Source organism: Puntigrus tetrazona, chromosome 7, assembly GCF_018831695.1.
Source record: "Puntigrus tetrazona isolate hp1 chromosome 7, ASM1883169v1, whole genome shotgun sequence".
NCBI lineage: Eukaryota > Metazoa > Chordata > Actinopteri > Cypriniformes > Cyprinidae > Puntigrus > Puntigrus tetrazona.
The window spans coordinates 7,012,589-7,039,243 of NC_056705.1; the positions used below are offsets into that span (position 1 = coordinate 7,012,589).

Below are 26,655 nucleotides of genomic sequence, written 5' to 3' on the forward strand. Positions count from 1 at the left end.
ATCCTACAGTTTTTTCTCAGTAGCTTTGGTGCATTTCTCAAATCAAGTTTACTGTAATACTGGCAGAGAAGTTCATTTCTCAAAACAATTTGTACAAACAGCTCCAAACAAATATCTGCAAAAAAGCCAGTAACTTACAATGTTTAGTTAATCTCTCAAAAGTAATTTATTTATATCAATGAATGTACCAGTGGCATCAGAACAAAAAAGTCCTTGTGTCATCATTCGCAAACAAAATAGTCAAAATTCTTATGTTGTGAATATAACAGTGGTGTCTGTTACCTGATATAAACTGACTACAGTTTGGATGAGAGTTTACACATTACTGTGTGTGTGATATTGATTGAAAGAGACTGGATAAAGTTCACAGTTACACTTTTACTACTGCACAGTGTACAATAGAAAACATTTTGAGCAATGTGACATTATCAACCGATAATGTAGGAAACTGCAGACAAATATACATAATCCATAGCATGAATGCAATCAAAAACTCAAACTAATTCAAAAGAACAATGCTTTTCTGATATGTACAAGTGACTAGATGATGTGGAGGCTGAAAGAGTAGTTTTGAGAATTTTTATTATCTGTGTCTCTGAAAAAAACACTATAACTTGACCTGTGGCCTGTTCTAAAGTCATGATTGGTTGGTGTCAAGTAAAGGGTGTTTGCTCATGGAGGAGTTAGTGTGAAGTACTAATGAATGAATGTGGAATTTTAAATTGTTGTGTTTGAAAAAGAAAATCAAGACACTTCCTGTTAGATTTTTGTGTTTTGCATGGATGTAACCCTTTTACCCCAAGGGGTTAATTTAATATTTGTCCCTGAAGAATCCTGGATCCCCGACAATTAGATGGTGAATTAGGCCGGTATACTTTCCCTTTTTTAATTTTTATAAACTCAGTTTTCGATTCCCCAATATATTAACTTGACAGATACAATAAAATACAAATTTGCAACGAGGTAAAGAAAAAGAATAACAAAGATTTATTGTGTTACAAATATGTAAATCAACTCAAACCATATGCAAATCAAACAGTTGAAATGTTCGATCGATCGTAAACGTTGGGGCCCAGTTCGTTGGTGCACTTAAAACAAGCGATGACTTCACAGTAATCCTTCACGGAAACAAGGCACTTACGTTCTTCCGATGAGAATTTGTGAAACAATCTCATGTTCCTTACGCACTCCACGTCCTGTCACGATACGTCAGGAACACGTGATGAACGCAACCGGTCCACTTCCAAGTCTCCTCAGTCCCTCAAGCACCAAGAAGTTTGGTTGATTCACAAAGAGAGTTCCAGAGTTTACTCAACGTAACATTAAGCTCAACAGTCATTGGCTTGCGTTAGCATACCTACATTGAACACACTCTTCTATTGGACACAACCCGAACACAAGTATGTTGGTTATTTGCTATGTTTCCCAAATTAAAAAAGTAAAATACATTAATACTTCTGACATAGTATTAAACACAGGATATATTTCTTGGGGTCCCTACATGGGGAACTATGCTGTGTTTTGCAAAAAATGTTTATTAAATTGAAAACTGAGTCAAAGGCTGATAATTAGCATATGGTTTTGCAGATTTGCATCTGCTGTTTGAGTGTCAGGTTTTAGAAATTGTGTGACAAGTAAATATTTTGTGTGCAAGCAGCAGAAAAAAACTGTAAAAGATGTCACAATAATGAGCTTGTAAGTTAGAAATATGATAGTTTATTGAACATTTTGACAAAAACAACGAAAACTGAATTTTAATAATTTTTTAATTGCTGATATAATGAGAAGCTCATACTGAAAAGAGGAAAAAAATCAAGAAAATATTTATTTTGATAAGCGATAAACAAACTGGTGCAGATGCTAATATTTATAGACAATATTTAAAATATAATCGTTTAAATATAAAAATCTTTCATATTTTTGGTGAAGGTCTGTTCAGTTAAAATGTCACAATGAACCCATTTATCACATTCAATTTTGTTATCAGGTATTATTAGTGGTGCCCCGTCTCAACTTTTATTGACCATCAGGTTCAAAATGATCAGATTTGTGAGCAGAAACATCTCAATGTTCATATTTAATCAATTGTAACAATTTATCAGATTTTGTTCCCTGAGTGTCTTTCTTTATCTTACAGTGACTTTAACTGACATTAAGAAACTGTATTTGGAGCAGATGATGAGCAGGAGGTGTTGATGTGTGGAGTTTCCTGTTCTCCGTGTGTTGGCTTGGTTTCTCTCACAGGTGAATTACAGACATTGATCTGTGAGGATACTCATCTACAAACGTTCAGCTGCTTCGGAAATTATGGCAATCACTGAAAATGACCAGTACATTGTAAGACGATAGATTGGTGATGTTCAACGTTTCCCAGACTTCATAATCCTTTGACTCTGTACATGTGGTTTGGAGAATGAATGAAATATCAGGCTGAAGTTTGATCCTCTGTTACAGCGTACTGGCTGTGGTCTTTAGTTGAAGTAACTGTGAGAAACACACACACACACACACACACACACACCAAATTTATTTCAAGTCAACACTTTGTGTTTTGTTTCCTCTGCAGTATTGATCAGAATGATCTGATCATTTGTTAAAGAGGGAATGAATGTATGATTTGAGTGACGAATCAGACAGAAGTCTTACCTCCCTCTCTGAAGTATTTGAAGAGCAGCACGACCGTCGACAGCAGATACGGACAAGCTGCCAGAAGAAAACTTAGGATTTTGAAGACAGAAATCTGATCTGAACGTGACACTAAAAAAAACAGAAAGAAGCACATTATTAAGTTAAATAATAAACACACCTTTTCATGTTTATTTCTGTAATACCAGAATTAGGAGCCAGAGATATCATAAGTGTTTCTGAACAAATACACATGAATAAACTCAAATGATTTCACGGAGACTGATTTCCACTGACTCTCACCTCTGACTGAGATCCAGCTCTTGGGTGACTCTCCTCTCTGTGTTTTACAGTAGTAGAAACCCTCATGTGACTTTGAGACAGTCGTGATGTTCATCTCTCCTGTCGTCTGATTCTGGAGAAGTGATCCGTCTTTATAGAAATCAGCTCCGAGGATGGAGGAGTTTGTAGATCGATGTAAACAGTGTAGAGTCAGAGTATCTCCCTCAACCAGAGGATCAACAGAACTCTCCAGAATCACTTCACCATCTACAACACAAGACATACAAGAGCTTACTGTATATAGTAAGAACATATCAAAACAGTTCAGGGGCAGAAATGTTATGAACTGAATTGTATTCCTTGCTTTCAGTGTTTTATGCATTAGTTTCATATAGTCCAACCAGACTTCACTAAAAGACTTTAGAATATAGATTAGAATATGTGTAGATGTAGTGATTGGAAACAGGACTCACTATGTACAGTGATGTTGAGAGGATGATGTTTCTCTCCAGATTCAGACTGACACCAGTAAACTCCAGTGTCAGATGTGCTGAGAGAGTCGATTCGACATCTAGATCCTGTTTGTTTTGAACAATCTTCAGTTTTTCTGTCTGTGTATCTTCTCACTGTCCATCCAGAAGAGCTCCTCTGATCCTCACAGCTCAGAGAGAGAGAGTGAGACGAGAAGTGTTGACTTCTGCTGGGACTGACCTTCAGAGAGACCCGCGACCATTTACCTGAAAACAAGAACATGTGTGTATCCTTTAAAGTGTGTATTTAATAGTAATATTGGTGCTGATCTGGTTCACACTAGTCTTTCCCCCCGTGCCAGAGACTGTACTGAAACACAAATAGAGATGAACAGCAGCACAAACACAGTCACACACTCACCAGTGATCCACAGCAGCTGTGTGCTACTGTTGTGTGTGTAAAAGGCCGGTCGTCCTCTCTCTGCTCTGCACGTATAAACTCCTGTGTGCTGTAGAGCAGCAGGACTGAGAGTGTAAGAGTCTCCAGCTCCTCTGCTGCTGTCTGACAGACCATCATCCTCATCATCATCATCCTCTCTGAACCAGCTGAACGTCCAGCCTGTAGAGGAGCCTGGAACCTCACAGATCAGAGTCACTGAGTCTCCTTCAGTCAGCCACGGCTGTGGAGACACTCGCACTGCTGCCTGAGCTTCAGCTGAACAAAACATGAGTGGTTATAGAGAGAGAAGCTGTTCACACTGATGACAATCAACAAACACACAAACTCACCTGAAACCTTCAGTGTCACAGCATCACTGCGCTGAGAGCATTGAGTGTTATTCTGTCCTCTGCAGGTGTAGATACCGCTGTGAAAGTCTTCAACTCTGAGGATCAAGTCTTGTGTTGAACACCAACTGACAGCATTTCTGTGTTTCTGATCATCTGTTTCACTGCTGCTGCACTCTTTTGTACATCGGCCAGCAGAGTCTTTATACCAGTTTGTTCCCTCTATTTCCCATCTGTACGTCCATTCAGTGTCTCCTCCCCACTTTATATCACATCTGAGAGTGACTGTTTCTCCTCTGAACACGTGTTTATCAGGCCGTACCGTCACCACAGCTTTTTGGCTCTCTGTACAAACACAGATTATTTCATTTATTTTGGATTAAAAGTTTAATTAGTTCTTCAGATATTGTCTTTGATCTGTATATTTATCACATATGTTTTCTCTCACCTGTAACATTTACCCACAGTGCATCACTGTATTGTGTGTAGTAGACTGGTGTTCCTCTTCCAGCTCTACACCGGTACTGTCCTCCATCAGACACTGAATCAATCTTCACTCTGTAGGAGTTTGTTTCTGTCTTTGTCTCAGAGGTCAGTGTGTGTTTGTTCCAGTAAAAGTCCCATCCAGTGCCCAGATTCACGAGACAGGTCAAAGTCACTGTGTTTCCTGTCAGTGCAGCTCCTTCAGGATCTGATGTGAGTTCAGGCTTTGGCTTCAGATCTGCAGGAGAACAAGAACACATTCAGATCCTGAAGAGCCAGAAATGATAAATCACAGAGTATTTGTACTTTATAAAATATTGTGGCTAGGTTTTATTCAAAATAATAAAAAGAACAGATTTATTGTTTTTTATCTTTTATTAGTTTAATGACTTTTGTATAAGAGCTTTTTGTATAAACTCATTATGAAAAGCATAAAAGGCTGGTTTTACTTTTAAATATTTAGATTTGTGAATATAAAATATTCCCATCATAAGGACGCTACTGACCTGAAAATCATCTTTTATTCATGTTATTATTAATCTTGCTATTATTTATTAGTTCTTAGATAATGTCTTTTGGGTGAAGCTGTCAAGGTAACATGGATATCAGACCATAAAGTATCCACATACACAGAATGAAAAAACAGATGATCCATGGTTTCAGTGTCATCACAGAATATAGATTTATTAAAGTCAAATCCAAATCTAAGTCTTTCATACTCACTGGATGGAATTATCCCATTTTGGGAGATTATGTATTTAGTTTTAAGAATTTGAAGGGAATCTTTTTGATATCCAGTCCTTGTCATACTATGATTTGTTTCTAACTTTTATGTATCTATTGTTCCATAACGGTGTCTAGTGTGCTGCAAAATGATGGTTGTATAAAATCTTCCTCTCCCTGCACCGACTCAAGTTTAAGACACTGATTCTTACATATACACCTTTTTCTTCAACACAGAAGTCTATGAGTGAAACTTTCAGGTCATTATACAGAAGTTAAATAACGAGTTTCACTACAAACCAGTGTGATCAAAAATAATATAATACATTAAAATAATGTCCCAATATACAAAAAACATTGGATATCAAGCAGCAAAAACACCTTCTTTTGTACAGCTGAAAGAAAGTTAGACCATAGAATTTAGAAATGTCTCATTTTTTAGGTCAAGAGAAATGTGTCTAGAGCAGTCACAGGCTCTACTTCCTCACTCTTATGAGTCTGAGATCTTCAAGTAATCTTGTGTTATCATCACAGAGACACAAAATCACTTTCCAGAACACCCCCGACCCGAGAAGACATAAGGTCTGTATATTTGTTTATCGTTACTTAAAGGGATACTCCTCCCCAGAATGAACATTTTGTCATTAACCCCTTCCTGTCTAGCTTCTACTAATCTGAACTATGTCTGAAATATTGTATTATGATGTCACATCTCTGGACTCTTTGTCATTGGTCTTTGTCTCGTGCCACATGCTATCTGTGCTCTACCTTCCCTTTGTGTTTAGTGTATAATTGTCTTCAGCCGTGTCTCGTTAGTTAAGTCAATTACGTTGTATATTTAAGTCCTGTGTGTTTGTCCGATCGTCAATGTCCATACGAGGTTTATACGTGGTTTTTGTTCTGCCTACCTGCCTTTGTATATTTATTTTACCCGTTTGAGATTAAATCTGGTTAAGTTTACTTTGCGTCTCGAGAGCTCCTTCCCGCGAAACCGCAAACGTGACATATGAGCACTTCCTGTGTTTATTTGTCTCTTTATGATAAATCACTTTGAATAAAAGCCTCTGCTAAATGAATAAATATCAGGAAATCAACATTATAAAGTAAAATATATTATAAATAAAATAATGAATAAATATAATGATCTAGTTTGTTCTTATTTCACTAAATTGAACAGTTTCTATTAATTGATGTCATGTGATCATTTAAATAATTTTGTTTGCATTGGTTTGTTCTTATTGGATTAAAATCAAAATGGATCAAAATAGAGCATAAAAAGTTGATTTTAGTAAACAGTAAGAGTTTTCTGTTCTGAACAAACTCCGTTTAGATTATAGATATGTGATATTAGAGAGAGTTTATGAGGATAATGATGTTTAACTCACCGACAACAAAGAGAGAAACTGAGCTTGATTGAGATGATTGTGGTCTTTCTTCTCTCTGTCCTTTACACCAGTACTGACCCACATCAGATTTAGTAGCTTTTATGATAATAAGAGTATCATCAGTTACACTGGAACTATCAGACTTCTGTAACTTTACTCTGTCTTTATAAAACTCATATCTCCAGTCACTGTGATTAGACTCAATCACACACTTCAGAGTGACTCTCTCTCCAGTGAATACAGGACTGTCTGGAGTCACAGTCAGTGAAGATCTGGGTGAATCTGTGAAGAAAGACAAAAACAAGTTAGTTGAGGCTGTAGTTCTCCATCAGAGGTGAACTAACTGCTTTAAAAAAAAGAGACTGATGTCACAATCTCCACCATGAAAAACACGGTGGATGAAATTAAACCAATGTCAGAGCAACTTTTATTTCTGACACAGTTTCCAAATAATAAAAAGAGGTAAAAAAGTTAACAAGCAGCGTCTTTCAGCTGATGGAGATATGTATGGATCTGGAAAATCTTGAGCAGTTTAAATATTAAAAGCAGTGAGGAGATTGGGCATAAAGCTACAGAATTTATTTTGCACCCGTTAAAAACTGTCTTTAAAAACTTTTGATTGAACATTCACAGATCTTTAAGAAATCTTTGTTGTCAAGATGCATTATTTTCACAATTGACTGAAAATCAGTTCAAATCCTTCATCTACTATGGAGAGAAGCTTGTGATATTTCCTGACCTCTCAGCTGCTTCTGAAACAAAGCGAAAGACCTACAGCGAGATCAACCGGGGTCTGCTTCAGATTTCTATTCCCAGTGAAGATATGAGTCTCACAAGGAAAGAGACTGTCACAAATGAGGGGCCTGAGGCGTGCGGATCCATATGCAGGTTTTTATTAAACGAAGGCATGTTCAAAACAGGCAGGCGTCAAACAGGAGTATCAGAGATGAGGCAAACACAAAATCCAGAAACAGGCGGTGGTCAGGTCAGGCAGCAAACAATCAGAACAACGGAAAACAGGCAGGGTCAAAACCAAAGAATCTACAACTAGGAAAACACAAGGAAACTCTGAAACAACAATAGAACAGGCGAACAATGCAACCTGCAGGTGAGGGGCCTACAACAGTATTTATAGTCCTCAGACAGGAAGTAGCAGCAGAGGGAGTGATCGCAGATCACCCAAAGGTAAGAGCTCCCTCTGCTGGCTTGGTGACATAGCCCCCCTCCTAGGAGCGACTCCTGGCGCTCCATAAAACAAACAAAAAACACTGTGAGCTTGGGAGGGGGTTCCGGGAGGGGCTCAGCAAACGGAGTCCAAGGAGGACGAGACGGAGGGAGGAGCCAGGGAGAAATCAGGAGGAGTCTGGAGCGGGAGGCGATCCAGAGCCCAGCCATAATGGTCAGTGGTGGAGTCGACGGAGGGAGGAGCCATGGAGGGGTAGTGGCCATCAACCCCATGGGGCCGACCGACGGCGGTGGGGCAGGTGGTCGAGGAGACTGAGGCGGAGGCGGAGAGCCGAAGATCCAGGGTGACACAGAGGCGCTGGAGGTCCTAGGCGATACCGCAGGCTTCTGCGACTGACGCGGAGACGGTGGACGAGAAGGACGCGGCGAAGCCAGAGCGACAGAGGACTGAGGTGGAGCCGGGGGAAGGGAGGAGCCTGACAGAGCCGGAGGGATGGAGGGATGAGGCGAAGCTGGAGGAGTGCAATCCTGAGGAGACGGATGGTCGACGACCGACCAAGGCGTAGCCGGAGAGATGATGGAGCCTGGTGAAGCTGGTGGATTGACGGAGCACGGTGGAGAGGAGGGAGCTAGGAGCCTAAGGGAAGCCGACGGGTCTACAAGCCGAGGTGGAGTCTGTGACTCTTAGGCGGGACGATGAAGCGAGTGATCCTTCACCCACGGCGGCGATGGAGACTGGCAGACCTGTGGCGAGCTCCAGGTGGAGGGCAGAGGATGAGTGCAGGGGCTGCTGGGATCCATCGACAACGTGTAGCAAGGGTGGGAGGGTGGGATAGCTTGAGGCTTTGCACGAGGCGCGGGCACTGGAGGCTTTGCACGAGGCGCGGGCACTGGAGGCTTTACACGAGGCGCGGGCACTGGAGGCTTTGCACGAGGCGCGGGCACTGGAGGCTTTGCACGAGGCTGCGGGCACTGGAGGCTTTGCACGGCAGGCGGCCATCTTGGGAAGCGGCGCTGGGCGGGCGGCGGCCATCTTGGGAAGCGGCGCTGGGCGGGCGGCGGCCATCTTGGGAAGCGGCGCTGGGCGGGCGGCGGCCATCTTGGGAAGCGGCTCGGGGAGGGTGGCCATCTTGGGGAGCATCTCGGGGAAGGCGGCCATCTTGGGGAGCATCTCGGGGGAGGCGGACGTCTTGGGCAGCGGCTCTGGGAAGGCGGCAGCCATCTTGGGGAGCGGCTCTGGGAGGGCGGCGGCCATCTTGGGAAGCGGCTCGGGGAAGGCGGCCATTACTGGAGTTGATGCGGTGTCCTTTTCTTCCTCAACACCCAACGTGAAAGCTGACCCCACAGTCACTAAACCGAACTCAATAAACTGTGCAAGCGACTCACGTGGACCCTCGCGAACAAGTTTTGATTTGAGTGGCCAGATCGGGCGCTCAATACCGTGTGTCCGAAGCCCGAACTCCGGCTTCGTCGGCCACGGGGGAGACGTCCACTCGCGCTCACTCTTCCTCCGAGGAGGTTGATGTTGACGTGGTGGACGATGCGCCATTGCACACGCCACAATATGAGGAGCTCTTAGAGGTGGTAACTCGTGCGGTTGCCAAATTAAACATCGATTGGCCCGCCGAGCGATACGCTGAGCCTCAGAAATCTAAATTGGATGAAAGATTTCTGAGAGTGAAGCAGCCACCTCTGAGACGGAGCCTTCCGTTCTTCCCAGACCTCCACAGTGAGCTGTCGAGGTCCTGGGGAAGGCCGTACTCCGCTCGTGTTTTCTCCCCCACCGCTGCTAGTTATTATGGTAATGTGGCGGGAGTCGCGGAGTGCGGCTATAAGGCGATGCCCCGGGTAGAACAGTCTCTTGCTACCTATCTGTCCCCCGGTGCGGCATCGTCTTTGAAGGCTCCGACCTTACCATCGAGGCCGCTGAGAACAACGTCGGCTTTGATGGCTAAGAGTCTGCAGCAGGATTGGCTGGGTCTTGCATGCACACTATGGCGGTGTTGCAGGCATACCAAGCCGACCTGCTGAAAGAGATCGATGAGGGAGAGGGGGTCAGGTCCGATGACATCGCAGAACTGCATCGGACGGCTGACCTCTGCCTCCGCGTCACTAAGGAGACCGCCCGTGCTGTAGGGCGGTCTATGTCATCCCTTGTGGCCGCGGAGAGGCATCTCTGGCTGACCCTGTCCGACATGAAAGAGCGGGACAGGGTCTGCCTATTGGACGCCCCTGCAGCCTTCTGGCCTATTCGGCGACTCCGTTAATGAGGTCGTCGATAGGTACCAGGAGGCCCGTAAACAGGCGGCGGCGTTCAAGAGTTTCCTCCCACGTCGATCTCAGGGGGCATCGGGACGAGAGATGCCCCCACCGCGTGCCAGCTCCTCATATAGGCATGTGCAGAAACAGAGCGTCGCCTCTCGTTCCCCCCCTTAAAAACAGCAGGGGGCGAAGCGGCGCTCTGGGCCGGGGGCTTCCGGGCCTAAAGACCTGAGGGCCTTTTTGGACAGGAAGTCCACGGCCAAGAAGCCCTGATATGAGTGGTTCAGGGCTTCTGAGGGCTGCCCCTCCTGGGGAGGATCAGGTTATGCCTGGTCAGACGGCACCCGTTCCTCCTCAGGGCCCTCAGGGAGTAACTCCGCTATCTCTGCCCTCGTGCCAGAGTGCGGAGGCTTCCAGCACGTTTCCCCAGCCGGATTCACCCGAGGGTGCGTCACGGCCGGGGAACGCGCCTCCCCTGCGGGGGTCCCGTTTACAGCTAGCCCGTTGTCTGCCTGCCGGTCAACCGTTTCAGGCCACCGGGTTACCTGTATCTCACACACCAGAGGTCAGCCTCGAGAGGCTGATTCCCTTAGTAGATTATTTAGCAGCGTGGAAACTTCTGCCAAATGTATCTCAATGGGTCATACTAACGATAGAGAAAGGCTATCGAATTCAGTTCGGTTTTCCACCACCGACATTCAGGGGTGTCACACCGACAGTAGTCGGCCCCCAGCAGGCTCTGGTGATGGAACAGGAAGTAAGATCCCTGCTCAGGAAGGAGGCCATCGAGGTGGTCCCTCCTCATGCTGTGGAATCTGGGTTTTACAGCCGCTACTTCATTGTTCCAAAGAAGGACGGAGGGTTGCGTCCTATCCTAGATCTGAGGGTCTTGAACCGCTCAGTCAACAGACTGAAGTTCAAAATGCAAAATTCAAAATGAGTCACCACATCAAGCATGTGGTGACTCAAATCAGATCCGAGGACTGGTTTGTCAACATAGATCTGAAAGACGCATACTTCCATACATCCATCCTTCCTCAACACAGGAAGTTTCTGAGGTTCGCTTTCGGGGGCGTAGCATACCAATATCGAGTACTTCCGTTCGGCCTAGCACTCTCACCCCGCACATTTACGAAGTGTATGGATGGCTCCAGGGCATCCGCATACTCAATTATATCGACGATTGGTTGATATTAGCTCAATCAGAGCAGATGGCAGTTCAACATCGAGATGTTGTTCTGTCTCACATGGGGGAGCTGGGTTTGAGACTGAACGCCAAGAAGAGTGTATTGTGTCCCGCTCAGAGGACCACATACCTAGGCGTGGTGTGGGATTCGACCACAATGTGGGCACGCTTGTCTCCTGCCCGTGTGCAGTCAATCCTCATGTCAGTCGAGAGAGTCAGGGAAGGCCAGTCATTCACTGTCAAGCAGTATCAGAGACTGCTGGGCCTGATGGCAGCTGCGTCCAACGTGATACCCTTTGGCCTGCTGTACATGAGACCCCTACAGTGGTGGCTCAGGACCAAGGGGTTCTCCCCGAGGGGAACCCACTCCGCAAAATCAAAGTGTCACGCCGTGCAGTTCGGGCCTTAGACTTGTGGAGGAAGCCTTGGTTCCTGAATCAGGGCCCAAGGTTAGGAGCTCTATGTCGCCAGACCTCCCTTGCGACAGATGCATCCCTAACCGGTTGGGGCGCAGTATTGAACGGGCGCCCGGCCCACGGTCTGTGGAGCGATCACCACCACGGGTGGCATATCAATCTGCTAGAGATGTTAGCGGTATTTCGTGCTTTGAAGCACTTTCTCCCAGACCTGAGAGGTCACCATGTGTTGGTGCACACCGACAACACAGCGGTGGTCTCTTACATCAACCACCAGGGAGGTCTGCGTTCGCGCCCCTTGAACAAGCTGGCGCACCAGATCCTTGTGTGGTCCCAGGACAAAATCTGCTCGCTGAGAGCGACCTACATCCCTGGGCATCTCAATACGGGAGACGACACCCTGTCGAGACAAGGGTTGAGGCCGGGGGAATGGATGCTTCACCCCGACGTGGTGAAGCAGATCTGGTCGAGATTTTACCAGGCAGAGGTGGACCTCTTTGCTTCTCGAGGGAATGCACAATGTCCCCTCTGGTTCTCTCTAGTTTATCCAGCTCCCCTGGGACTGGATGCCATGTCACAGGCGTGGCCGAGGCGTCGCCTGTACGCATTTCCCCCGATTGCCCTGCTCCCCGGGGTTCTGGCGAGAGTGCGCCAGGACGGAGTCAGACTACTGTTGGTAGCCCCGTTCTGGCCGGGCCGAGTATGGTTTGCGGACCTCATCGGCCTAGTAGACGGTCATCCGTGGGAGATCCCCCTGAGGCCGGATCTACTCTCTCAGGCGGGGGGAACAATAGTTCACCCTCGCCCGGAGTTATTGAAGCTGTGGGTGTGGCCCCTGAGGGGGCACAACTCATAGCCTCTGGTCTTTCAGCTGAGGTTGTTGAGACCATCCTCCAATCCAGAGCTCCCTCTACGAGGAGCGTGTATGCCAGGAGGTGAGAAATGTCCACTTCCTGGTGTGGAGATCGCCACTTAAACCCAGTTAACTGCCCAGTAGGTTCAGTGCTGGAGTTCCTTCAGGCGAGATTCTCCACCGGGTTATCCCACTCCACCCTAAAGGTCTACGTGGCAGCTATATCTGCATATCATGACCCTATTGGTGGCCACTCAGTGGGCAAACACCCATTAGTTACACGATTCCTCCACGGTGTGCTGAGGCTGAGACCTCCAGTGCGGACCAGAATTCCCCCCTGGGATTTGGTTGTGGTGTTAGAGGCTCTGTGTAAGGCACCCTTCAAGCCCCTCGAAGAGGTTCCCTTACCTGTCTTATCTTTTAAGACAGCATTTCTCCTCGCCATCACCTCTCTGCGGAGGGTGGGAGATCTGCAGGCCCTCTCACCTGGACTTTGCCCCAGGCATGTCCGAGGCTTTTTTATACCCACGAGTGGGTTATACACCTAAAGTGCCCTCTGTTACACCACAGCCGATCGTACTGCAGGCCTTCTGTCTTCCCCCCTCCAGGATCCAGACCAGCGGAAGTTCAACTGCATGTGTCCAGTGCGAGCACTGGACACTTATGTCTTGCAGGACTGCGTCTCTGCGGAGGTCGGACCAATTACTTATTTGTTTTGGTCCGACAAATAGGGGTGGCGCTGCTGCTAAGCGGACTGTTAGCAGGTGGATAGTTGAGGCTATCCACCTGGCCTATGAAGCCTCTGCACTCCCATGCCCTCTCGGGGTCAGAGCGCACTCTACCAGGGGTATGGCGGCCTCTAAGGCCTATCTTAGCGGTGTCTCCCTCGGGGACATCTGCAACGCTGCGGGGTGGTCCACGCCCTCCACTTTTGCCCGGTTTTACAACTTGGACATGAGGGCTGCTGCTGGCTCCTCTGTCCTTTCCTGATGGGTGGTCTGAGGACCCCGTTTCAGGCAGAGCCTTGGAAATATGGCGGAGTGGGCATCTCGTTCCCAAAGCGTTTGTGACGCAGCTCGAGTTCTTGAAGAGGAACGTCTCAGGTTACGAATGTAACCATGGTTCCTCTAGGGAACGAGACGCTGCGTCCCGATGCCATACTTCCCGCACCCCTGCCGGCGCTTACTTCACTACGAGGCTGGTGCCGGCATCGCAGAGCGTGACTTTATACTTCCTGGTCGGCGACGTCATCTCATCCATGACGTCGCTCCCCTCCATTGGACAGATTTTACACGTGGTTCAGAACGGCGCACGCCGAAGGCGTTCCCAAAGCGTTTGTGACGCAGCGTCTCGTTCCCTAGAGGAACCATGGTTACATTCGTAACCTGAGACATTCCTTTTCCCGTTCAGCCGTCCCATAAGCCCGCTGGTTCCGCCCAGCCGTCCCGTTAGCCCGCTGGTTCCGCCCAGCCGTCCCGTTAGCCCGCTGTTTCCGCCCAGCCGTCCCGTTAGCCCGCTGGTTCTGGTTCCTGTGCCCGCGCCACGTGCGCTCCGTCCCGCTCCAGTGCCCGCGCCACGTGCGCTCCCTCCTGTGCCCGCGCCACGTGCACTCCCTCCTGTGCCCTGCCTTCCCTCTGTGTTAATTGTATTATTGTCTGCAGCTGTGTCTCGTCAATTACCCCGTGTATTTAAGTCCTGTGTTTTCAGTTCAGTTTGTCCGATCGTCAAGGTCTATACCCAAGGTCCATACCCGATGTCTATACCTGTGTTTGTCCTGCCTGCCTGTTCTACCTGCCTGCCGTTGTATCTTTATTTTGCCGTTCTGGATTAAACCCTTTATTTTCATTTACGCGAGTTGTGTGCTCTCGTGCTTACCACAAACGTGACACCCGGTTTACCACTCGCACTTGATGGTTGCTGTTTTGTTAACTGTTGTTTAACACCTTTTCATCCCACATCATCTCCCATGTTAGTGTTCGGTTATTGTTTGATTGTTCAGGAGTTGAGAGACTGTACATATCGCTGATGTGATTTCTACTGTGCTTGCTTTAATGTTGTTCTTTCAGGTGACCACTCTGCTCTCACACACCCTCAACCAGCGCAGCCTGCTCTGACAAGACTTCGGCTGTAGACATTGGACTGAGTTCACTTCCTCGTGGTCCCTTAGGCACCACTCAGAGTTTGGCCCAAGGGAACAGGGAAAGACAGTAAGGTGGTGAATCAAAACCTGTTTATGCATTAAGACTGATCTGAGAAAAAGTTGTTTACTCTCTTCAAAACCTATTCTTGCCCGGCAAAATAAATGTTAATCTTGGTTAACTTATACTATTGTCTGAAATAACTTTTCTAGAAGGTTAGTGACTATTAAGGTTTTCCGCATTGTTGGCGTGCTAGGGTGAGTCAGATCAACGATCAATGGATGGAGCCGGGGGCACATTTTTGAGATCTTGACTTCTGGCCACCAAACTGGCTTAGCATGCTATTACTTGGGGAACGCATAAAAAATTACTCTTTTTGAGTCTATCGAGGAGATGGCTGCATTAAGGTAAGCAATCTACGGGGTAGCCTCTGACTAAGACCTGGACTAGCCCAGATGTGTTGTGAGTCTGTTCTGGCCAAACAAGGTCTCTAAGTGACCCAGACTCCTAACATATGATAAGTGGAAACTAGAAAATATTATAGTTAATTAATGATCCAAATTTAATCACAACTAGAGGGATCAGCATTTACATTTAAATAAATATAACTAAAATCACGAAAGATTGGAGTCAGATAAAATTATGTATAAGCTCAATACTTGTTACGGTCTAGATGGGGATCGAACTCAGGTCTCCGGGATGTATTAGTGTGACACTTACTCCTACTCCACTGGAGCAGGTGAAACCCAGTTGCAGAGGAAATAATGAGAAGGCTTAGAGAGAACTCTGAGGTTCTTTACTCAAGCAAAAATATAAAGAAGAATGAATCCCAAGAACCAAGAAAAAGTCTTTGAGACTTACAACAAGAATAGCTACTGAGGAACTCAAAACACTCCTTGGTACAAAATACAAAAAAAAGTAATCCAAACAGAAAGCTGTCCTTAGACCTCAGGCAGGAGAAAAATCACAAAGAACACAGAAAACAAGAAAGTCTCTTACAGCAAAAAACTTGGCAGCATGATTCTGAGAAAGACATGAGGACTGAACAAGAACAATAGGCAGGGAGACATTTAAATAAGATTGGTCATTAGGAGTGATCAAAAACAGGTGTGCTACAAGTCTCTAACAGGGTGGTGATCTGGAGCAGAAAGTGCGCCATCCAGTGGTGAACCCAGGGAATCTCAGGCAGATCATTACAGTACTATAATTGGAAACCCAAAAGATTAATAAATATTAATGATTTTTGAGGAGACGCAAAGGAAAGAACCGAACACGCATTGACCTTCGACCAGGGCCTCTGGATTCCGTTCTGCAGGAAAAGGGGGACCCTTACACTAAAATAAAATGTTTTATTGATTTACTTGTTTTGTCAATTCAGATGGAATAAGAAATGAAAATGTTATTAAAATATAATTGTTCAGTTCCTGTAGATGGCCAGTAGATAAAACTGTTTTCAGATGTTTCTAAAAAAGCATTTGTTTTACAGTTTTTTTCTCAGGCACTTGAGCATTACTCAGATCAGAAATCAAAACTACTTGTTCAACCTCCACATTATCTAGTCACTTTTTCACATCATTAAAGCGGTTTCTCATTCTTTTGAACAATTTGGGATCGCTTTGGTACATGAGGAGCATATCAGAAGAAATAAGGGTCACTTATTTCTAATGTGTTTTTAATCATGGCCCTACAATTACTTAAGAGTGCAGGTGAATACTGAGATATTGACCGTATCCTCAATACTGTAATTCAAAATGGTCTCTTTTTATCAATATCCCACATACAGTAATGAGTAAATGTGTCATTTTGAAAGGATACATGGCATACATAAGTAGCACAGCCTTCTGCATTTCATTTTATATTGACAAGCATTTTGACTATCTTAGACTTTTCATTCTAATGGCACTGATATGTTTATTGATATAAATATCACTTTTAAATGATGAACTAAAGATTTTGAATAAGTTGCAGGCTTTTGCAGGAAATCCATTACGTGGTGCTGTTTTTGAGAAATACACATACTGCTTTGAAAATTTTAGAGAAAATGGAAAACTTGCATCTAACTTCTATCTGTCTGTTAACAGCCACCTTTGAAATCATAAAACTTATTAATGACCAACAAATTAGTCAAAATGGTCATATGAAATGGTATTTATGTATTAGCTAGTTATTTAGTTAGTTAGCTTATTTATGAGTTAGTTTATTGTCTCTGTGGTAATCTCCAGTGCTGGTTTAAGGTTTTACACTCAGCATGTTTTTTTTTTTTTGATGTTGCTAAAATGTTTTCTTCTTCTTCTTCTGTAATGTCAGTTACTTTGTGGGTTTTTTGACTCTGCAGTTGTTCAGTTTTGACAGGTTTTAGTATTTAAGTTTACATTACTTAGGGATCAGTTAATTAGTTAATAGTAATAACACTAGCTAACATATACTGAGAATGATCAATATTTCTACAACATTTATTAATCTTAGTTAATGTCAATTTCAGCATTCACTAACATTATTAAAATCACAATTTGTGTTTGTTAGCTTAGGTAATGCACTATGAACTGACATGAATTAACCATTAATAACTGCATTTCCATTAACAAAGATGGATAAACAGCATAATAAATATATCGTTTAGTTAGTTTGTGTTAGTTAATACACTAATGTTAACAAACGACACCTTACTGTAAAATGTTAACAGATTTTTATTAAATAGCTTTTGATGTTAATTCTAATTTTAATTAATGGAGAGGACAGAGACAATGTGCTGTGGAGCTGATTCAGTGATTTATTAGATTAATTGATTAATTGGTAGACAGATTGACAGATTGACTGATCAAGTGAATGATTGCATTTCCACTGCAGGGTCTGGGAGACACTGATCATCCTAAATATGAGTTTTATCTTTTAAACATTAAACAGCACACATTAAGTTATAACAGTTAAATTCTTGAAATAAACCACTATAAACCGGTGTGAAGCATGTACACAAATAAATTCACATTGGTTCAGTAATTCAATACCTTGAGTGAATCCAGCGTGGATGAAGGACATCAGCACTAAAAGCAGAAGAAACACAGACATGAAACATTTACATTCATTAAACACAATCAATGAAACATGTCTAGAGTTCAACTGATTGTCATCAAATTCTCTATCATTTAACATCGACACACAGAATGACTCAAGAACCGATTCAAGATTCAATTTACTGATGATTCACTGCTCCTCGGAGAAGATTCACAAAATACTACACATGAACATATTCTCAGTTTGGTTTCTGACCTCTTCACAGCACAGAGATAGAGCTCAAAAAGATAATGAATTATATTAAATTAATGACTAATTCTGGCTAAATACTATAGATCTAAGTGCTGTGTTTGACAGTGTTGATGTAGAGGTTTTTTAATAATCCTGATTCAGTATAATACACAGAATTATGCTTATATTCACAATTGTCAAACTTTTCTTGCTTTTTGTCTGGTGCATGTTAAGTCTGACACATCGCCGCAGCTAAATGCAGACACATATATTTTAACTGTCACAACTTTTGCACAGTGGTTGAAGCTGTAATCTGCTGATTGGTCAGTTTGAAAGTCTCACATTTGGTTTTTAGAAGATTGTAACTGTTGCTCTGGCTCTTCTCTTTTTTTGCTGGAGCTCTTTTTGAGGCCCCTACATCGATCCTACACCCCGAAGCTCTGTAAGGAAAACACCCCTAGAACACTGATAAAACAGCATGTTCCTGATTCAGAGCAGTATACAAGAACAGACGGGGAACAGTCTGACGGGGGAGAATGTGTGTGAATGATGGGGAAAAGAGACACTAAGAGATGAGAAGCCAAAACAGCTGTTATCCAAATGCTGATATATCCAAATTGAAAATGAAAAGAAAAACAAAGCAATACCAAAAAAGAAAAGAAAACACAATGCCACACTTGCACGACATAATTACATGAAGAAGCAGATTCTTGTCAAAAGTATAAAATGTTGGTTTGTAACTGTTAGCTTGAGCAAAGATTAATGAAGTTTTGAAGAAAGAACTCTTGTCATGCCTGAAACTCACAAGACTTTGAGTTTAAGGATGTCGCCATCTTTGATACTACTTCGATCATTGTCGCTATGGTTACTGGTACATAGGCTTGACTCTTGCTGCACGTTCATACAGACAGACTTCTAAACACGTCTGTAGTGAAAGATATTTTGACAACCGTAAAGAAAATACAGTCGTCAATCCCAAATCCCAGACTGACAAACTCTTCTGTATTCTTCTGCTGTGTGAACGTGGCCTAAGAACCAGGATAAAGATTGAGATCTCAGAGAAGAACCATTCATTGATCACTAGAATGAGTGCAGAAGAACACACTTCTAGTCTTAAAATACCAACTATAGGAATGAAAAACCCTCCGACAGAGAAAGATCACAACAACAAATCTCTTCTCAGAGGGAGGAGTATGTAGAAGATTTTTATTACTCCTGATTCAGTATAATACACAGAATTATGCTTACATTCATAAGAGAAGTTGTTTTGTTATTATTTCCTGATTGTATGCGGTGGCTGTATTTACTGTATAAGGGCTGCAGTGAGCTCAGAACAGAGCAAGCTATTTAAAACTGAAAGGCTCTACATCAGGGGTGTCAAACTCAATTCCTTTTAGGGCCAGAGCCCTTCAGAGTTTAGATTCAACCATGTTAAAACACATATACTATGCAAGTACTTGATTAGCTGGATCAGGTGTGTTTAATTAGGGTTGCATCTAAACTCTGCAGGGCTCCGGCCCACTAGGAACGGAACTTGACACCCCTGCTCTACATGTATGAAAAGAATTTGTTCAGGACCTAGAAATGCAGACATGACAGATATTAATCACACAACAACAAAAGACACCTTGTCCAAAAGTAAAACAGTAAATGTATGGAATACTGTAAATGAAATGAGGAGTCACAAGCAGGCAGATCCATTTGCACGCTCTTTAATAAGAATAGTCAAACAGGTAGTAAGTCGGCAAAATATATAGGAATATCACAGACAAGGCAGAATCGTGAACAGGGGCAGGCAGATAATAATCAGAGTCAGGGGAAACAGGCAGAGGGTCAACAGGTAGGCAGCAAACAATCAGGATAATCGGTAAACAGAACAAGGTCAAACACAGGAAGACGGCAGTAGTGGGAATAAAGCTCGGCATTATCATCCGGGGGAATGATAAGACTTCACAATGTGCTGGAGGCTGGATGCAGCTTAAATAGCAGTCTTAACAAGGTATACCTGGGCAGGTAATTAGAGCTGAGTGGAGGCATGATGGGAATTGTAGTTCTGAAAACTAGTACTCCGGGGAGGGTTCCCTCCAGTTGCTGTCGGAGAGAGCCACAGAGGCACAGTGCATGACAGAAAACTGATTTAGAATGTATATCTGTCAGCAAGAGACACAACTGATGTTTAAACATCTACTCTGTCTGTAATTAATATGTTAATGAAAGGTCTATCTGGATTTAAAATCTCCTCAGAGCCATTTATTCTGAAAAAGGTAAATCGATCAGACAATACTGCAACTAAAAAACACTGCAACAATTAGATGTTTTGTCAAGAAACTCATTCATGTCTTCATCAGCAACAGAGTGGACTTATAATGACTGGCCTTCGCAAGAAAACAGACATCTGCAGCTCATCCAGAACATCAGAAACACTGAGTATATCACACCACTGCCTTCCAGTGTCATTTAGGATTGATTTTACAGTATTTTTACTCATTAATAAATCACTCAGTGGCTTTGAACCTCAAAACACTGCAGATATGCTCACTGAATCTAAATATAACAGACTCAGATCATCAGGATCACGTCAGAAATACCAAGAGTTCGCTCAAAAGAAGTGTCCTGCAGCTGAAACCAGCTTCCAGAAGAGATCAGATGTGTTATAAAATAAAACATTAACCACATTTAAATCCAGACTCAAAACATATCTGTTCAGCAGTGAATTTACTGAAGGAGCTCTGTCCAAGTTTTTACTGAAATGTATGCATCCTCTTTTGTTTAATTCTTAAATGTTTGAATTAATTAAATTTCTTTAGTTATTGCAAAATGTTTGTTCTTTGCTTTAATTGTTGTGATTGTTTTTATGATTATTTTTATGTAATGTATTTTAATTATCATTTTGTACATCCACATTAAAAAAAAAAAAAATGTACATCCACATACCCCTCCGAGGATCGCCCCCCTCCGAGGATTGCCACCTTAACGCGGTGGAGGGGTTTGAGTGCCTGAATGACCCTAGGAGCTAGGTTGTCCGGGGCTATATGCTCCTGGTAGGGTCTCCCAAGGCAAACAGGTCCTAGGTGACATGCCAGACAAAGAGCGGTCCACCTCACCCCTTATGGAGAAAAATAATAATGGAGTCGCGACGTCGCCTGTTATGGCGCAGCCGGGGATCCACCATGGAGCCAGGCCTGGGGCCGGGGCCGGCATGTGAACGTGTGGCAGCGACGTGGGGCCATCCTCCCGTGGGCCCACCACCTGCAGGAGGGACCGTAAGGGGCCGGTACCTTGTGGTTTGGGTGGCAGTCGAAGGCGGGGACCTCGGCAACCCAACCCCTGGATTCAGAATCTAGTTCTAGGGACATGGAACGTCACCTCTCTGGGGGGGAAGGAGCCTGAGTTGTTGCAGGAGGTCGAGAGATACCGGCTAGAGATAGTCGGGCTCACCTCCGCACACTCTATCGTCCTGCTGGGGGACTTCAACGCTCACGTTGGTGATGCTAGTGACACCTGGAGGGGCGTGATTGGGAGGAACGGCCCTCCGATCTAAACCTGAGTGGTGTTCTGTTGTTGGAATTCTGTGCTAGTCACAGTCTGTCCATAACAAACACCATGTTCAAGTATAAGGGTGTCCACCAGTACACATGGCATTAGGACACCCTAGGGCGGAGGTCAATGATCGACTTTGTGGTTGTATCATCTGATCTCCGGCCGCATGTCTTGGACACTCGGGTGAAGAGAGGGTCAGAGCTGTCAACTGATCACCACCTGGTTGTGAGTTGGATCCATTGGCGGGGGAGGAGGCCAGACAGACTTGGCAGGCCCAAATGCACTGTGAGGGTCTGTTGGGAATGTTTGGCAGAGACCCCTGTCAGGGAGATCTTCAACTTCCGCCTCCGGCAGAGCTTTGACCGGATCCCGAGGGAGGCTGGAGACATTGAGTCTGAGTGGACTATGTTCTCTACCTCTTTGGTCGACGCAGCCGTCCGGAGCTGTGGCCGTAAAGTCTCCGGTGCATGTCGTGGTGGTAACCGCCGAACCTGATGGTGGACATCGGAAGTAAGGGATGCCGTCAAGCTGAAGAAGGAGTCCTATCGGGCCTGGGTGGCTCATGGGACTCCTGAGGCAGCTGACAGGTACCGGTGGGTTGTTGAGAAGCTCCTCGGTGGCAAGGCACCAGGGGTGGACGAGATCCGCCCGGAGTACCTCAGGTCTCTGGATGTTGTAGGGCTGTCTTGGCTGACACGCCTCTGCAGCATCCCGTGGACGCGGGGGACAGTGCCTCTGGACTGGCAGACTGGGGTGGTGGTTCCTCTTTTTAAGAAGGGGGACCGGAGGGTGTGCACCAACTATAGGTGGATCACACTTCTCAGCCTCCCTGGGAAAGTCTATGCCAGGGTACTGGAGAGGAGAATCCGTCCGATAGTTGAACCTGGAGGGTTCCTGGGAGTTTGCCCAACCAGTCCACATGTGTTTTGTGCCACAAGCAGCCGAAATGAGTTTCCTCCGCTCCCTTAGAGATAGGGTGAGGCGTTCAGTCACTCGGGAGGAGCTCGGAGTGGACCCGCTGCTTCTCCACATCGAGAGAGGCCAGTTGACGTGGCTCGGGCATCTGTTCCGGATTCCTCCCAGACGCCTCCCAAGGGAGATGTTCCGGGCATGTCCCACCGGGAGGAGGCCCCCGGGGAAGACCTAGGACACGCTGGAGGGACTATGTCTTTCGGCTGGCCTGGGAGCGCCTCGGTGTTCCCCCGGAAGAGCTGGAGGAAGTGTCTGGGGAGAGGGAGACTGTTAGTCTAAGCAGGGACGCCTCTGCTTAGCAGGGGCTCTGCTTAGCCCCCGCGACCCGGCCCCGGATAAGCGGAAGAAGATAAGAGAGAGAGAGAGACATCCACATATATTTATGTATTCAAATACATCATTTAAATGGATTAAAAACTCAAAACATACAATAACAAGGAAATAGGAAGATTAATGTGCTCATTGTTTGACACGACTGATGCTTCACTGGAATAGAACAAACCACAGACTTATACCACATCAGTTTGAGAAACACACCGCCTCACTTCCTGTTTGATGCTGACATCATCTTAACCATAGATAACGGGTGAACCAACACCAGAGTAAAGCTAACAGTCAAATGTATTAAACATCGTAAACCTTTTAAATTTTAGGCAAAAAACAGACATGGGTGCCTTGTAGTCTAAAACAATATGTATGAGACAGAATATGCATTGAACTTGATTACCATTCAATAATAATAATAATAATAATACCATTAGAAATTTATAATTTTCCTGAAATTATTCCTACCTATTGTTTTGTTATTGTTTGTTACTTTTTTTTTTCAATCACTAAGGTGCAAAAGCTTAGATTAATGATGATCAGTTAGTTAATGTTATTAATTCAGTCATAATAATAACAAAAACAACAATAATAATAAACAAGCTGACAAAAATAATAAATCAAATATTTGGTGTTCATGTAATATAATATGCGATTTATGAGCCTTTTTATAAAGGGCCTGCTATTTTGGACTGGGAACACTAAATTCACTAAAAGGTTTATTCTGACAATATAGTGGTGCATGAAATGTTTTCATACTAACTATGTTACAAATGAACCAAACCTAGTTTAGTTAAAGTGAAAAGAAAGGAACCAGCGCCGAGCGACCTCAGTGCTTTTTTATTCATCATGTAAATGGACATAATAGAACCATGAAATGACCCAAAATTGGTCTGAATATGTATATTAAGTATATATATATATATATATAAGTGGATCATATGTTAATGTAATGAAGTACAGTTGTGTTTTTTCCTGCAAAGTGCGTGAGAACTGACTTCACACATCTGATAAAAACGACACAGAGACAAAAAATGTGTCTCAGAAGTTAGTTCTGAGAAAAACTTCAGCATCGTTTGACCACCCTTTTCCGCCTGAGAACCATGGCATCAGACTTGGAGGTGCTGATTCTCATTCACACTCAGTTGCAAACCACCGCAGAGCATGTTGTAGGTCCTAGCCTGATGCAGGAACACATCAACAGGAAAACATCATCCATAAAAAGGAAAGACAAGGATCCTGTGGTCACACACAGTGCAAACAGCCCTCAGCAAAGGGCCCCCGGACTCTGTACTATCAGAGCACCCCCCACAGGACACGGTTGAATACCTTCTCCAAATCCAAAAAACACACATGGACAGGTTGAGCAAACTCCTATGTACCCTCCAGTACCCTGAAGAGGGTATAGAGCTGGTCCAGTAGTTGTAACTGACGCCTCTGTATACGGTGTTGGCAGGGCACTGCTGAGGCACCGGACAGTTTACCAGAACTTTATTGAGGCTGTCTGATTGTCCTTCTCCATGGCCTCTCAGAATTTACAAAGTAACCTCCATAACCACCCGAGCCTGCTTGGACCTCCTATCAGCTGCCTCAGGAGTCCCAACAAGCCAGTTAGGCTCGATAAGACTCCTCTTTTAGCTTGATGGCATCCCTTACTTCCTGTGTCCACCACCAGGTTTGGGGGTTGCCACAGTTCTGAACGGTCACATCAACAACCTATGCAGAGAACATAGTCCACTCGGACTTAACGTCTCCAATTGAACATGGTGTTCGTTATAGACAGACTGCTAATAAAACAGAATTCCAACAACCAAACACCAATCGGACACTTTTTGTGCTTGCAATGCAATAATATTCAGTGATTTTTAAGTTGGTATTCGGTAGGCCACTATATGGACAATTCATTTTCAACAAAAGTTTCAGAAATAATAAAAAGTGCTAGATAAATTTGTGAGTTTGGCCACTGTTCTTAAACTCTTTGAACCTCAATCCCAAACTCATGCTATGTATCTAACACATCCGATTTAAGTTATCATTATGCCATTTTTGCACAAGTTAATATAATTCTTTAGGGTTTTAATGAAAAGTTTGTAATGTCCATCCATCACTCTATCCATCTTCTTCTGCTTATCCTGGGCCGGGTTGTAGGGGCAGCAGTCTAAATAGGAGATGCCCAGAATTCCCTCTCCCCAGACACTTCCTCCAGCTTTTCGGGAGGAACACAAAGGCATTCCCAGGAGAGCCAAGAGGCTGATCCATCTGTCAATCTCACCCTCCATCCTTCTCTCACTTATGAGCAAGACCCTAAGATACCTAAACTCCTCCACCTGAAGCAGGGACTCCTCACCAACCTGAAGGGGAGAAGCCACCCTTGTCCGACTAATAACCATGGCCTCAGACTTGGAAGCGCTGATTCTCATCCCAGCCGCTTCACACGTGATTACAAACCGCCCCAGTGCTAACTGTAGGTCCTGGCCAGATGCAGCCAACAGGAAGACATCATCCACAAAAAGCGGAGATGAGATCCTGTGGTCACAAAACAAGACCACCTCCAGTACTCTAAAGAGGATATAGAGCTGGTCCAGTGTTCCATACCAGGGTCGTCACAACCTTTTTCTAATGTTTTTTCATAAAGGGCTATGGACCGCTCTTTTTCTGGCTTGTCACCTAGGACCTGTTTGTCTTGGGAGACCCTACCAGGGGCATATAGCCCTCCGAAAACGTAGCTTATGGAATCATTCAGCGATATTTAAAATGCAGCACAAATAAATGCCTGTTATGTGACGCTCTGTATCTGATCCACACGTAACATATTATCACATTGAATTTCAATATTAAAGAATACAACAAGCAATGAGTTTGTCCTACATACAGAAGAACCATTTTTTATCTTCAGCTGAATAATGAAATGATCACAGAATAATAAAACATGAGATGAATATAATGTGTAGAATATAATAAAATACTCACAGGGTATGAGAGGCAGTGCACTGGACCCCATACTGACACATTAATAGAGTGTTTAACAGTGAAGTGAACGCTAAATCAGACACTTCCTGCGTTTAAGAGATGAGGGAGGAGACGACACTCTACATAGAAACACATGAAGAAAAAGCTGCGTGTTCTGTGCATTCAAACTGTTAAAGCTGTTTTTGTACTTCAGAGAATATCTGACACTGCATTGTTTTGTTCATTAAAATCAGTCACAGCTTCACACGTTACAAACAGACCGGTGTATGTAGTAATGAGGTCATTCCTAATGTAGGCCTGTTCATGTAAATCTTGCTCTTATTTGAATTTTTCTCTCATAAAAAATCTGGGTGATGACAACTAAGCTGTATAAACGATGAATTATACATTATAAACAAAGTATCCTATGTATCTATTAATAAATTATGTAAATATCTGCATATTATTGCATATATCACCATATTACATGCAAACGTTATTGCAAAAACACGATCACGACAAATGGTTCTAAGAACTGTCAGATACTCTTCCAGTAGTGTTTCCATGTTAGCCTGGAATGGCGTGGCGTGATTACAAACCGTTCTCGGCCCAGTTAGACAACCACACTGAACCATGCTGTAGAGAGTGTGTGTGTTTCAAAGAGATTGAGTGATTATTGCTATAGAAAGGGGACTGTTCCTGGAGTGAAGATAGTTAGATAGTTGAGTTAGTATTTTTGCTTTCTTTGCGCACAAGAATATTTCCATAGCTTCGAAACATTAGATTTTGCTTCTTCTGCAAAAGAAATAGTTACATGACCGTTACATGTTTGA

General features: G+C 44.2%; 1 protein-coding gene across 1 annotated transcript; it reads right to left on the reverse strand.

The window, feature by feature from the left end:
* Nucleotides 1–1,700: 1,700 nt before the first annotated feature.
* Nucleotides 1,701–26,121, reverse strand: LOC122348978 (Fc receptor-like protein 5). Its single transcript, XM_043244898.1, has 10 exons — nt 25,844–26,121; nt 17,800–17,835; nt 6,755–7,036; nt 4,612–4,884; nt 4,167–4,508; nt 3,799–4,092; nt 3,381–3,644; nt 2,929–3,174; nt 2,647–2,757; nt 1,701–2,484 (listed from the first exon to the last, which is right to left on the reverse strand). The coding sequence occupies exons 1-10, from the start codon at nt 25,872–25,874 to the stop codon at nt 2,426–2,428; spliced, it is 1,938 nt and encodes a 645-aa protein (XP_043100833.1). The 5' UTR covers nt 25,875–26,121; the 3' UTR covers nt 1,701–2,425.
* Between the last annotated feature and the right edge of the window lie 534 nt (nt 26,122–26,655).

Coding starts and splice junctions, on each gene's coding strand:
- LOC122348978 (XM_043244898.1), bottom strand. CDS start 25,874: ATGGGGTCCAGTGCACTGCCTCTCATACCCT. Junction 7,037..17,799: donor CCACGCTGGATTCACTCAAG/GTATTGAATTAC, acceptor CTTTCTTCACAG/ATTCACCCAGATCTTCACTG. Junction 2,758..2,928: donor GAGCTGGATCTCAGTCAGAG/GTGAGAGTCAGT, acceptor TGTTTTTTTTAG/TGTCACGTTCAGATCAGATT.